The 15236-nt window shown below is 45.3% G+C and overlaps 1 protein-coding gene across 1 annotated transcript in view; it reads right to left on the reverse strand.

Moving 5' to 3' along the window:
• Nucleotides 1–15236, reverse strand: part of LOC104994977 (kinesin-like protein KIF6) — a 296967-nt gene that overhangs the window by 70491 nt on the left and 211240 nt on the right. Inside the window, exon 10 of the mRNA XM_010848702.1 lies at nt 9513–9568. Within this exon, the coding sequence (XP_010847004.1) occupies nt 9513–9568 (56 nt within the window). The remainder of the gene's footprint in view (nt 1–9512; nt 9569–15236) is intronic.

The raw sequence follows: 15236 nt of genomic DNA on the forward strand, positions 1-15236 counted from the left end.
TCTGCTTTTTAATATGCTGTCTAGGTTGGTCATAGCTTTCTTCCAAGGAGCAAGTATCTTTCAATTTCATGGCTGCAGTCACCATCTGCAGTGATTTTGGAGCCCAAGAAAATAAAATCTGTCACTGTTTCAATTGTTTCCCCATATATTTGCCATTAAGTGATTGGATCGGATGCCATGATCTTCATTTTTTGAGTGTTGAGTTTTAAGCCAGCTTTTTCACCCTCCTCTTTCACTTTTATCAAGAGGCTCTTTAGATGCTCTTTGCTTTCTGCCATAATAGTGGTGTCATCTGCATATCTGAGGTTATTGATATTTCTCCCTGAAATCTTACTATTTTTTGACTTTGAATTGGTTTATGTATATGAAAGAGAAGTTCACTGTCAGGCGAAGAGTCGGTCAGCAGGTAAATCCAAGAGGAAGCCACTGCACTGAGCAGGTCTGTGGCTGAGGGTGGGGAGCATACGCCGGGGTGTATTATAATAGGAGATATCAGAGGGAGCAGGTCATTGACAGGAGGCTTTGAAAGCATCTACTTAGAGAATACCAGAGTGACAGTCTTCAAAGATGAATAATCCAAGGCATTTTCTTTATCTGTGGCTATTTGAAATATTTATATTTGAATACATAGGGGACTTCCTTTGTAGCTCAGCTGGTAAAGAATCTGCCTGCAATGCAGGAGACCTGGGTTCAATCCCTGGGTTGGGAAGATCCCCTGGAGGAGGGCATGGCACCCCACTCCAGTATTCTTGCCTGGAGAATCCCCATGGACAGAGGAGCCTGGTGGGCTTCAGTCCTTGGGGTCACAAAGAGTTGGACATGACTGAGGGACTAAGAATGGATGGATACACAGCATGGATAGACAGGATGTTTTGAGATTTCACTTTAAAGAAAATAATGTAGGTCAACTTTGAAATTATAAGTTAAGAGTCTAGAGAAACTGTTGTTTTCTAATTCTTTTTTTTAAAAAAACTTTTTATTTTGTACTGGCATTTATCTTTCAAACTGTGGTGCTGGAGAAGACTCTTGAGAGTCCCTTGGCCAGCAAGGAGATCAAAATAGTCAATCCTACAGGAAATCAAGCCTGAATACTCATTGGAAGGACTGATGCTGAGGCTGAAGCTCCAATACTTTGGCCCCCTGATTCGAAGAGCTGACTCATTGGAAAAGACCCTGATGCTGGGAAAGATTGAAGGCAGGAGGAGAAGGGGACGACAGAGAATGAGATGGTTGGATAGCATACCAGCTCAATGGACATGAGTTTGAGTAAGCTCCAGGAGATGGTGAAGAACAGGGAAGCCTGGCATGCTGCAATTCATAGGGTCGCAAAGAGTCGGACACGACTGAGCGACTGAACTGAATTGAACTGAAGTAGAAACCTAGCATATGGTATTGTCTCTTCTGGAGAAAAGTGTATTGTGCCCAGAAGAGAGGTGGCTGGGGTGGAGGCTGCCTGGAATCTCTGTGGGGATATTCACTCCCCTGGGCACTGGATGCCTGGCAGGGCTTCACCGTGCCTGTGAGAACCTTGCTCTCAAAACACTTCTCTGATTTGACTCCCTTTGTGCTTGGGGATGCTTATTTACTAACCTTCCAGTAACGAATCTATTTTGTTCCTGGGAGAAGAGGCCTTGGACAGAGGCAGTTTAAGAGTTCCTGTCTATAAAAGAACATCCTCCATGGTAAATTAACAGACTGCCTCTCTAGGTTATAGTGAGTATGATTGACAGGGGACAGCCCTCCTGAGTTCACCCTGCATGGGCCAGATCCTGGACCTTGTTTCATTCACTAAGGTAGGACCACTCTGTCAGGAGTCTTGGGAGACAGCCATCCATCAATTTTTTTTTTTTTTTTTTGGCTGACATTCCAACCAAATCACTGCTTCCTTCTTTATATGTGACAATTATTAGTGTTACCTCTTGTCAGTTAATACACTCCACAGTCCTCCAGCTTGCTCAAATCATTTTGCTGTTGTTGTCTGATCTCCAAACTAAGACAGCAAACATTCAATCAAGTCTATGAAGATATCAGTCATACTGGTTATGGGTTGTCACTCCGGTAACTGCACGTCTTAGAATTTCAACATTCTAAATTGTTAAGGGAAGGACTTTAAGAAATATTACTTCTACTCTTTTCATCTTTGGATACACCAAGTCATCTCAAAAGGTGCCAATCTATCCTGCTTTTAGTGATTCTGAGAATTTATATTCTGTTAGTCACCTTTTCTGACAAAATGTCTGTTTCACATGATCAGCTATAGGTTCAATACAACTGAAAATCATCTCTTCCTTTTTGAGTCTCTTTAAAGATGAGCTACAATTTACTGATCCCTCTGCACAACACCAAGTAATACACAGTGTGCCCTCAAACGATTATGTTTAATAGGAACCACTCACATGGGATTGGTTAGGTGGAGCTGGAGTCAGTGTCATTCAACAGGTTCATTTGTTGACATAGGGCGTTTTTTTCTAGAAAGTTCAAGAAAAGATTGTTAAATACAAAGGAAGCTAGCAGAGCTGAGCCCAGGGGGCAGCGGGGACGGTCAGGACTGAACCCAGCCCCTCTCCCCACATGCCTCCTCTGAGTCCAGTGTGGCCAGTGCTATTTCTTAGAAGGAAGCGCTTCTTTCTTCTTGTGGGGCCCTTCTGTCTGTGCATGTGTTGTTCACATTTCCACAACTCAGCCCTCAGACCTTCCTATGTGCTCTTCTATCACGATAGCCTTGTTTTGGGAGAAAAATGGATGTTTTGCATCGTGTTTCCTTATGCATTAGAAATTTAACATGTCTTTTTATTTATATCATTATTTTTTATTAGGATTGTAATTGGTTGAATTAGAGCACTAGTTTTAAAATTGCGTGGGCTTTGAGAAGTCTTTCCAGTCTTAATCTTCCTACAATCCCTGCTATTTTTTTTAGTATGTGACTGCACTTATTCCATTACAGCAGAGTCACCGGGACGTAAAGCCAGTTTTTAAATCCCTCATTCACAGCTTCCTTTTTTTCCAGGATAAATAACTCTAAGCGTTTTGGTCCCTCATAGGAACTACTATCCATTCCTTTACAGACGTATCCTGTTTCAAGCCGCAGATCAATACCTTAGAGGTTTGTAGTGAATATGATTGCTGTCGGCCCAGTACTCCTTCCTTTGGAGACAGAGACTTCTTCAGTTCCCTAAAACTTGTATTCAGCTTCTATGGAGCAGGTGGGCTGAGTCCTGAGGAGGGGACATAGGATGTGGCACCAGTGAATCAGAACGTTTCACTCCCTGGATGCAGGGTCTCCTTCAGAGATGGACGCACGACAGAAGCCAGACCGGTCATTCCCCCTCTAGGGGTTTTTGCCAACAGTGTTGGAAAAGACTCTGTTTACTGGGATTATGAATCTATCATCCAGAGGTCCCTAGCCTTTTTGGCACCAGGGACTGGTCTTGTTGAAGACAATTTTCCCACAGATGGTGTAGGGGTGGGGGCAGTTTCAGGATGATTCTTATAAGGAGCCCTCAGCCTAGATCCCTCACGTGTGCAGTTCACAGAAGGTTAATGCTCCTAGAGAATCTAATGCCACTGCCGATCTGACAGGAGGCAGAGCTCAGGCAGTAAGTAATGTGAGGGATGGGGAGTGGCTATAAATACAGAAGGAACTTCAATTGCATGGCCACCATTCACCTCATGCTGTATGGCCCCGGGGATCATGCTGTATGGCCCTGGGGATCATGCTGTATGACCCCTGCTATGGTCCACATTAGCTTAGACCTTTGAGAAGCACCTTCCCACTAAATTGGGAGAGACTCCCAGAGAACCCAGTTGAGTTGGGAGGAGGGGAGAGGAGAGGAGAGGAGAGGGAGAGGGGGGGAGAGGATGGAGTGGAGGATGGGGAGGAGGGTGCACATGAAGCCAAATGCATTCCTTGGATTTCCTGCTTTCATGAGACAATAAAATTCCTCTCATGCTTACAGCCAAACATCCTGGCCAATACAAATTGAACACAAATTAATTAAATTTGTTTGATAAGAGTAATTAAAAAATCAAACTAATGTGCAAACAGAGCTTATTATTTAAAATTCATGTGACGAATTACTTAATAAAGCAAAAAATCCCCCTTGTAACATTTTCATCATGACTTTACTGTTTTTCTCTGAACCATCTCTTTTCCCGTAGACAGGCAGAATTCCCAGGAAATGCAGTGCACACACATGGAAATGCTGGGCAGAGGGAAAGGGTGTCACCTTGACTTTTCGCATTTCTTAATTTTGAGAGCATGCATTTTTTCACATTATGGTGACATATTTTAATTTTGTGGCCCTTGATGATTTCTTTGCCTGCCCTTAACCAGGCTTTTTCTGGTCCAGTTGATTGGTGCTTGTTTTGGTACCTAAGCATAAGTACTTCATTACACCCATTTCTACTAAACCTCATCTAAGTTTGTGATTTGAAATCTCTCATGTTTTCTGAAGCATCAGTAAGTGCACTCAGTTGGAATTGTATAGAGCCTGAACATACGACCCCTCTATTTTATTTTGCAAACCACTGGAAATGAGAGTTGAGACCCATGTGGGACACTGAACCTTCCAGGGCTGCTGCAGGTCTGCAGCACACCTTTCTGCAAATTAGAAAAAGGCACCCCTCTCTAAGGGTCAGTGCAACTGTGGGCCAGTGCACGAGGGATGGAGAGCAAGGACAGGCTGGGTGTCAAACCCACTCATCCTTGCCACTGAGCTCCACTGGGTGAAAGACCAATCATTAACCATGTTACAGAGACCCTTTTCATCTTCTTGGGCTCCATATGCACGAGCTAGGGTCTAGTATGAGCCTTTTGTTGGGCATATCAAATGAAGGGCAACAAGATTCAGGAAAACTGAGTAATAGCTTAGTGAAATATTAAACTCAGAAAATTTCAGAGGCAGGTAAATCTGAATTTATGGAGATAATATACTGTATTTAAAAGTTTTGGAGTTGGACAAAAATGCACTTTGATCCCAGACTGGCCACTTAGCAGGCCACCTCCCTGAAATTCCATTTTTTAAAAATCTGCAAAATAACGATCATACGATATTTCAGAGAATCTAGGCTACATCAGCTGTAAGATCTGGTCTCATTAAAGAGGTTTTTAAAATGAAAAGACAGCCAATGGATTGTTAAATGTTTCCTGACTTCAGAGGTGTCAAGACTGTAAAACTTGTGTATTTTAGAATCTATGACACATGTATCGACTGCGGTTCTTCTCTGAGTAGATTAAATGAGATAATGCGCTTGCTAAGTTCTTGGCACGGCCCAGCGTCAGTGCTCCATGAAGCTGCAGTGGGTGCAGTTATTTGGAGCTGGTGACAAATAGTAACAAGAGAATAGACTTGACTGAGGCCTTCACAGCCTCACAAGACAATCTGGATGTAGGGTGAGATACTAGAAGCCAACATGCACGGGCAGGTCCAGAAGTAAACCTCAGAAGAAGATGAACGTACAGAAGATGCACAATGGAAAAATAATCCCACGAGTTCTGCTGATGGAGACCCAGATCTGAGCGATGACCTACCCAAACCCCAGACGCGCAGGAGAAACACTTTTTAAAAGGGTACTGTTCAAATGGTGGGCTGGCGGTCCTTGTTTGAAGGTGAAGCAGGAGAGGGAAAACTTCCAGAATGTTCTGTCAGCTTTTCTAGCATTTGGGTTTTCTTCTTCCCTGCTCACTGACATCTACTTCTGTTACATTTCCTGTGATTTCTGAAGTGATCACTGATTGGCTCCCTGGGGAAAACCCTTCTGTGCTACATCCTCTGATGGATGTTTTCACTTAGGCCTAGAGGGGTCTGTGGAGGGTGAAGAGGTGCCAAGACGAGTCAGTCAGGCTATTTCACCTGCCTCTGAAGCTGCTTGTTCCCAGACTGGGCGAGCGTGGGCCTCATGCCAAGGAACAGCCATTCATTGTTCTCTGAGGCCAAAGACAATGCTGCCAGAGGTAGCACACTGCTGTAGAGAAGCCAACGCCAGGATTCTAATAAGTGAAAAACGGCCTAGATTGTGCCTCTGCTTTGGAAGCCATCTATTTCTTTTCCTGCGGTTTAATGGCATTTTTAGAGATATGATCAGTGGAGGCAGGGTGTATATGAATGTGTGATGGAACCTATGATGGGAAGTGGCCTAAATGCTATTGAGTATGGGGCAGGAAAATGCAATGAAAATGACTCTCCTTTTGAAAACAAAGACCTCATTATTCGGGGAGGAGATCCTGAAGAAATTAGTCATTTCTTCCATTTCTGACTTTAACTTGTTTCAGCATCAGGACTGATGTAAATGGTGTACAGAGAATGACGAAGAAAAGAGCTTGTGGCAAGAGTTTAATCGACTCAGTTTGGGTTGGTTTGTAATAAGAAAAGAAAATAACAGGGAAATTTTGGTTGAATGATTATGCCATGTGAAAATTAGATATTATATGGTTGCTCCCGAACTAATAAACTCTAGGGATTTTTAATAATGAAATTCATGGGCTTTCCCGGTAGCCTAGTGGTTGAGAATCTGCCTGCCAATGCAGGGGCCACACGTTTGATCCTTGGTCCAAGAACTAAGATCCCACATGCCTCAGAGCAACTAAACCCCAGAGTTGCAAGTACTGAAGCCCGGGCGCTCTAGAGCCCACGCTCGGCAACAAGAGAAGCTACCGAAAAGAGAAGCCTGAGCGCCACAGCTAGAGAGCAGCTGCCACTTGCCACAACTCGAGAAAGCCCGTGTGCAGCAATGAAGACCTGGTGCAGCCAGAAATTAGAAAAAATAATGTATTTCTTTAAAAAAAAGAATGAAATTCAAGTGGCAGCTCTGGATCACAACATCAGAGAAAAACCAAATTGCCCGAGAAGACAGTGGCAACCTGCAGTCGAAGCGTGTGGGCTAGCTGTGTAGATCACAGACAGAGCTTCCCTCTCCCCTCGGCAGGCCAGTTGCACGTGCGCCCCCAGCTTCTCACTTCAGCCCGAGGGTCCGGAGAGAGGATGTGGCCCAGCCTGGGAGCTGAGCTGAGTCATCACCCTACGCACGTCATGGCACATCCGTGCCACGCTCCCACCTCCAGGCTGTTAGATTCACTAAAGGACTTGTAGGGGGATGAAAATTCCATTTGATTTAATTTCTTCCTAGGAAAAAATGCACTCAGTAATGTTGTAAATCTCTTGAAACCAGTTTCCTTCAAAGTTGCCTCGGAAATTTTAAATATGTGTACAAGTTCCACCTTGTACTTCCTTAGTCTTAACCCTGTGTCTGAGATGCAGTGGTGCTGGTGGTGGGGGCTCCTCACAGTGGTCAAGCGCTGTCAGGGGCTTGTTGCATAAGGCGGCTGAGTCTCAGTGATCCACTTGCCTTGGCCCCACCTCGTATCAAGAGCGCATCTGAAAGATGGGTGGCCAGGAGGTGGGTCTTAAGCCTATTATTTGCATAAAATGACTTAAGAGTGACATTGGTTTTATTAGCACCACTGAACTACCAGCCACTTTCTCATTAGCAATAAATGTTTGAGTTTTAACTCTGCTGTGAACTCTATTATTATGCAGAAAACACAAAGGTTTATTTGCCCAGGGCTCTCTCTAGTACATCTGGACCTTTTGTGTGTAAATTACAGACATATTGTCTGGAATACCAACTACAGCCTTCAGATCCCTGGCCTGGGCAGCTGTGGGGCAGCCTCTGATTTGCCTAATCTCAAGAAATATGGCAAATTGGATCCATCAATGTGTGTTGTTGCATCAAAATTATGGAGAATTTAAAATTACTTGTGACAGAAACACACTGTACTCAGAGTGAAACACTAAGTATATTAGAATGGGCCATTGTTGTCTTCCACCGTTTGTATATTTCATTCGTGTTGGAACAGTTTGATTTTGGTTTAGAGAGTTAGATGTTTTCCAAGGGCAAAACTTTATGTCACTTTTTGGGGAGAAATGATTCATAAAATGTCCTCCCCTCTTGTCTCCCCAGGAGTGAAACCAGACCATTAGGTCCTTCGAGTCAGATGGCTCTGACAAGCTGGCTCTGAATCCACTTAGGCCTGTTTCCCCTTCCCTCGTCATTGGTTTGGGTCACTGATCGCTATGAAAGTCCGATAAACTATAAATGTTATCTCTAGAAAAGTGCTCCTGACCCTCAGTTTTTGTTTTTTTTTTTTTTCATATGGTTTTAGGGGTTTTGAGAATTCAAGCCAAGAAGGGAGTTTTACATAGGATTTTAAGAGAGACCAGTTACATTGAAATAGTTAACCAAGATTTTAAAAAGTTTTGTGAATAGAAATAGCTATATGTGCTTTTATATAAGTGCATTAAATAACAAGGTCTACTGGTGAGTCTAATAACTACTGTAATTTTGAAGCACTGATGAGTATAAAAGATATTTTACAATGTCTGCCAACTGTGCTGTGAAATGAAAATGTTGGTAATTTCCACTGTGACAGGTGCTAGTACTTCTACTGTGGCCTGCTGCTGACTTTCATCATTGGACGGAGCGCTAAATTGCAGTTAGAGGTTAGTGAAAATAAAGGTGCATTTTCCCTGCATCCAAGTTGCTGGACCTTAAGTCAAGAACCTCTGAGACTCTAGAGATCCTTGTCCTGGTGCTGGGCGTGGCTCGGGGCTTGCTGGCCTCAGTTCTTTGTTCAGGCCACAGTGGAGGATGCAGGGCTACCCGGTTCCCTAACTGAAACGACCCCAGGCTATTGTGAGTTGCCATATTTTGTAGGAAAAGCCAAAAGGGACGTTCAGAGTGGCCTTCTGTCCTGTCCTCACTTACGAGAGCAGAGAGGTCGGGACGAGGGGGACACAGGAGTCAGCTGTACCAGATAACTCCTGTCTTAGCTAGCACAGAGACGAAGCCACAAGGGACCCCCTTGGTGAAGCTGCCCAGCCTGGGAGATGGGTCTCTGTGTGTCTTCTAGCTTCGGGTGAAAGAAGCGTCTTCCTCTCACTTTGACAAAGATCTGAGGCACAGTATTACCGAGGTTGCCTCTTGCCTTAATCTCGCTTTTCCAGGGATGCTCACCTAACTGGGGGAGCTCCATTGGGCAGCCCAAGTCCTGGGAGGGCAGAGTGACTCATTTTTGCCTCTCATTCTCCTAGTTACTGAAAGAGAGGAAATGGTGCTGAAAAATGCACACCTGGCCAAAAATGATAAGTATAACTCTGGGAGGTGTGAAAGTGTTCCACAGTCCCTTAAAAATGTGAACCGTCGCTGCAATAGTACAGTTATGACCAGTTGAGCTATTGCTGGAAAACACCAGGGACAGACAAAACTTGCCCATTGGGATGCTCAAACTCAGGCCTGCATGAGGATGCACAGTTCAAGTTCTAGACAAAAGAAAGTGATTTCCCTGATGAATGGTGGGAGAGATGACAAACTTCCAAGGAGAGGTGCTCTCAAAGCAACCTCCTTGGCAGGGACCTCCTGAAACTGGTCCTCACGGCTGCTTGGAAGCACATCATGACCTGATTTCACCAGGAAAATGGCCTGTGAAAGAGGCTCACAGAGTGTCATCTGCTTACCAATTTTACTTCTTGCTTCGTTTATGCTTTCTCCCAGGGCCTTAGCTTCAGCAAATCTGGAGGGGGGAAAAAAAGAAGAAATGAGAGTTTAACCTTTTCTGTTCACCCTAAATTATGTTTTAAAAATAAGAGATTTCTGAGAGGTCTCTGTTATAAAACTTCATGGAAAGGGACATAAAAAGACAATTTAAATGAATGAAATACATTTGGCTTAAGAGCAGAGATAAAATTTGTATTAATTACTGGTGTCATGAATTTTTACTCCTCTCTTCAGTGTAGAACTTCCTTCTCATAGTCTCTAATTTACGACTTTTGATTTCGAATGTTTTATGATACAAAGAAGCCAGAGTAAAGCAGGGCTCTACGCCTTATGTGCAGTGTTCTATTAATCATAGTACCAAGATATTAGAGTCAAAGAATATTTAAAGAACTTTTTTTTTCCGATCTTTTGTCTTTTTTTTCTGACTGGTAAACTATGGCTGGTCATGAGGCAGATTCACGCCATCATCAGCTTCTATAAATCAAGTCACATGGGACGCAGCCACATGGATTCCTTTGTTTACTGTCTAAGGCTGCTCTCACACTGCAAAAGGCAGTTGAGCGGCTGTGACAGAGACTATGGAGCCTGAAGAGCTGAAAATATTTACTATCTGGCTTTTTCCAGAAAAAAGTTTGTTTACTTTTTTTTATAGATGATGTTAAACCACATTTTGGAACTATCAAAATAAAAAAAATAAAACCCTCATTATTCCCCACCCAGAAATAGACCTAATCTGAGATCTAATTTTCTTTCTAGCCAGTTGTTACAGTTAAGATCATATACGTGTATATATATATATATGATTTTATGCTTTGATTTTTTTTTTCATTTAGCATTGTAAGTCCTTCCCTATGTTCTTAGAAACTTTCCCATTATCTTTAGATGGCTGCATACTAGTCCCCCAGATGCTGTGTTGACATTTACTTAATGACGCCTTTCTATTTTCCAAAAGGTATTCTTGAGAAGCCCCCTGAGAGCCCAGTCTTACGCTGGACAAGTGTAGAAATGACCTCTAGGAAAACCACGCTGCCTAGGTCTACACACAGTGGGTCCTTAGGAAATGTTATTGCTCCATCCACAAATCTTTCTGGATCCCAGTAAATCCCAGATGTGCTATTGCTTCATCCATAAGCACTTTAGTCCTGCGGGATTTTGTTAGAGGACGTGGGGAGAAGAGGGCTCCCAGGTACGGGAAGACCAGAAGTGAAGCTCAGAGTGCCCAGAATGCTCTGGGCTGGCTGGGAAAGAGGCGTGAATTACATCACTGCTATTTTCCGACCATGTCTGCTTGGCTGGAGACTGCCGACAGAAGTTTCCAGGGAAGGGGACTACATTTTCTCTCAGTGTTAGGTTTCTTGGGACTCCCCACCCTGGCTCCTTATTAACAGTGTTCAGGCTCATCCCAGACGACATACGTCCCTTCTGCAGCTAGGGCTTGTTGCCTTCTGGAGAAGAGTACAAGCCCACTGGATGCCACGCAGACTGAATTCAGCTCAGCAAACATTCGTAACATGGGTGGGTCGCTGTGCTGGGCTCTGGGGCCTCAGTCTGGCCTCTGTTCCCTGGGCAGGTAGACTGAGGCTTTGTCTGGGCCACTCAAATGAGGACTATCTTCATCCTTTAAGCTCTGCCATGTGGAGGTGGCGGGGGGCGGGGGGGCTCTAACTGTTTGTTGGTACCACGTCCATCCTCAGGACCTGTGGTTTCACGGCATTTGATAGTCCTCCACAGCCCAGTGAATGACGCCTCTGATGGCCTGTTTCACAGAGTTCTGGAAGCTTGAGATTCTTGGGAATGAGGAAACTACAAGAGCAAGGCTGCAAAGCTGTTGAGATTTATATCAGTGCTGGAGGAAACCAGGACAGAGCCGGAGAAGGGAAGATTCTGAAGGCACAGAGGGCCATCTCCGCAGAGGAGCCCTCACAGGCATGGAAGGGAGCCCCCCGCCCTCCCTGGTGGTCACCCACATGTGTCGGGGTGTGGGGCCCGTGGCGAGGAGCTGCTGAGTGCTGTGGTCAACCGTCTTCAAAGAGCCGCCCCACGCCGGGCTGGCAGACATGGCCGGGAAGCCGTGGGCTGTTGTTCCAGGCTCTCTGCAGCCCAGCGCCGAGCTAAAAAGGGCTTTCCCACTAGAGAGGTGTGGGCTGAGGGCTGAGCCGTCTCTGAGAGACCGTTTTCCTTCGCTCTGCAGCTGTTGCCACCCCAGGCCACCTCACCCACATGCTTTCCTGCTCCTGCGTTGTCAAGACAGACTCTTGCCTGAGGAAGCCCAGCCCTGAAGGAGAAGGAGGGGAGTCAACAGCAATGAGACATGGCTTTGCATTCCTGTCTTGGTCCTCCTGCATCTCCAGAACCCCCAGCCCAGCTCCCTCAGAGCCACCCCCTCGCCTTCTTCCTGCCCTCGCCTGAGCTCTAGACAAAAGAATTCATTTACTGTGAGAGAACCGCAGAGTGAAAACAATTCTCTTCCATTGGCTTCCACGTTTCATCATGTATCTTCCTGTTTTTTTTCCCCCTCTCTCCCTGACTGTTGCTTCTCAGACTCCTTTTCAGGCTTTTCTTTTGCAATCTGTTCCTTAGATGCTGGTAAGGGTCAGGGTTTGGCTTCCCTGGCGGCTCATATGGTAAAGAATCTGCCAGCAATGCAGGAGGCCTCGGTTTGATCCCTGGGTTCAATCCCTGGGTCGGGAAGATCCCCTCGAGAAGAGAAGGGCTACCCACTCTAGTACGCTTACTTGGATAATTCCACGGACAGAGGAGCCTGGTGGGCCACAGTCCATGGGGTTGCAAAGTTGGAAATGAATGAGTGACCAACACTCTCATTTTCTTCAGTGGTCAGGGTTTAGTCTTAGACCCTTTCCTCACGACACCCACTCTCTAGGCACTCCACTCAGGCCAGTGCCTTCATTGGCCACCTCTTTGGACACCTCCCAGATCTCAGTCCTGCTTTATTTTCTGTCTGTTTGATGCCCTGCAGATAACTAAAACCTATGGGATCCAGAGCAGGGCTGAGGTCCTTCCTTGAAGACCTCCCTGCCTTTCTCCCCTCGCTGCTTGGCACCCACACTCACCCAGGGGCTCATGCCACTAACCTACACACCACACCAGCCTTTGCCCTTCTCTCCATCAGCCCCTTCACTCAGTCCTGGAGTCTTGCCCCCTCTCTGTCCTCAGTACCTACACTGACATCCCACTGAGCTTTACCCTGCACCACCGGCTCTGAGAGGGTGCTGTCATCTCTCCCCCATACCACTTCAACCGCTACTTGCTCGGCTCCCTGCAATTATGTTGCCTGCCTTTGGGCTATTTCCCACATTTCAGTCTTTGTCTTCTTGTCTAGGGTGATTAACATAAAAAAAAATGTGTTGCCCATTCATGGAGTGAACGTCCAATTCGCTTCCCCATCATAAAGACTGGTTCTATGTCCTTTCCTTTCTCTGTTGACTCATTCCTGATATGACACCTTGGCTGCCTCTGTTATATGGTGATGAAGATCCAATGTTCATTTCTATTACACTTTTTAAAATACCGAAATTCCTTTCTATCGTGTCCCCTTTCCCCATCAAGATGGCTGCCCTCTTGTCGCCCACCAAGGGGTTCCTCCCCGACACAGGAAGCCACTGCTACATTCACCTACTTCTAGCAAGCAGTTCTCAGGCAGCATCTGGGCTGCTAAGGTTTCTCAAAGACAATTTCAAATTGTCACTCTCAAGCCAAAAAAAAAAAAAGTCTTTTTGAATACCTTTTTTATGGCTAGCGTTGTTTTAAAAAAAAACTGTGGGGAGACTGAGAAGATTCTAATCTAATCTTTGCTCTCAGAGTTCATAATTCTAGTTTAGGAGACAAGGTGTAAATACAAAAAACAAATGGAAAAATAATAAAGGTTAAAACTGAAGTCTAACAGGAACCAGGGAACTCCTATTTGGGGTGGACTTTATTTCCAGATGATGGTGTTAGATTTGCTCTTGGACGCTCTTGGTCCAGTTTTCCTGTTGGTGTGGTATTGTTGTTCTAATCTCTATCTAAAGGATTCAACTGAGTGACGGGGTTGCTTTTCTTGGTTTCGTTCACATTATCAACGACTTCATTTCCAATTGCGGCTGACCTCCCCATTGATTTACTCTTTTGTTACTGAATGGGACCCTGCTACAGGGGATTCAGTTTGTATGAGGGACCCGTCACAAAAGAAAGTCAGCCAGGTGGTGCCTGGGCACTGGAGTTAGCCAAGCATGGGGCTTCCAGCCTCTCTCTTCATGCTATTATATACTGTGAGGATGAGTCATGCCTGGAAAATATAGCGATTTTCAATTGCACTTCTATCTGAATTGTCTCCTATTGAAAAATCCAGCTTAAGAATTGGCTCACATGCTCCAGTTTACTGGAGGGCAGATATCCTATTAATGTGCCAACATCTCATTTCTTTGTCACAGGCAGGCAGCACAACTATCCCCAGGCTGGGGGCAGAGCTGAGACATGCTGGCAACAAGGGGTAGACATCCCTCCTACTAAGTGGCCCTAACGTCTGAGCCACGGATGGTCTCCTCTTGCAACTCGGCATCAACTCCCACACTCTGGGGCAGCTGAGGGAATTCGAGTCATCAAGAGTCCTTGGGCTTAGAAGCTACTTGCCATTGGCTAACAAGGCCGAGCTGGACCAAGGCTTGTGTTATTGGGGGGTAGTGGTGGTCCTGAGCCCTTCTTTTCTGGACTTTTCCAGCTGCAGCACTAGGGCCCTGGGTTGGCAGAGTTACTTGATAAGAGAAGTAGTGAACAAAACGGGAGAGCCCAGGCCCACGGGTTCTGCTGGCTGTGGATAATCAGGAAGGTAAGACTTTCTAAGAGGAAGTCTATTAGAAGTAGAGTTAGGGAAGAGCAATTATTTTTTGGCTGTGCTGGGCAGCATGTGGGATCTTAGTTCCTTGACCATGGATCGAACCCTCGGCCCTTGCATTGGAAGCGCAGAGTCTTAACCACCGGACTGCCAGGGAAGTCCCAGGGAATAGCAATTTAACCACCCTGGGGAACACCACTCAGGCGCATATCTGTATTTCTAGGACCCATCATTCCTCCAACAGATGGTCCACTTGATGCTCTCGGTCACTAGAGGGACTGGGAGCAGATGGGTTGGTGGGATCAGGGTCACCGCAGACCGATTCCTAAAGAGATGGAGGCCTGGAAGCTTTTCACACTTGATTTCAATGTCTGCTATGGAAGCACTGATTGTAGTTATTTGTTTTCTATAAAAACATCTCTCTTTGTCCTCTGCCATAAGAGTTATGAGCATGTAATATCTGCTAATTGAATATTCTCTGTGAATGCAAAGGTTCCAATCCTGAGAAAAGAGTAGGACCTGGCTTACACTCCCCGGTCCCAAATATTCCTTTAATAATTGGTAACGCTGAACAGATGTAGATATTTTAAAAATGTGGGCTGGTCTGCTGACTTCTCATTTGATTTTAAAAGACTGATTTACTGCTGGGAAAACCTCTTCTCAGAGGGGAGCTTTGTGTGAGTTTCATTAACTCCTTTGCTTTAGGGCCTTGAGGAAGATGGGACCACCATTCGCACCAGCCCGTCCTGTGCGATTTCCATGTGTGTGAGCCCAAAAGCACATCTGTCATGTGGCTGTCAGAACTCTGCTGTTCTAGAGTTAGTGAACTCTGTACTGGAAGCCCATACATCCT

The sequence above is a fragment of the Bison bison genome, unplaced genomic scaffold, assembly GCF_000754665.1.
Source record: "Bison bison bison isolate TAMUID 2011002044 unplaced genomic scaffold, Bison_UMD1.0 scf7180017864270, whole genome shotgun sequence".
Taxonomy (NCBI): domain Eukaryota; kingdom Metazoa; phylum Chordata; class Mammalia; order Artiodactyla; family Bovidae; genus Bison; species Bison bison.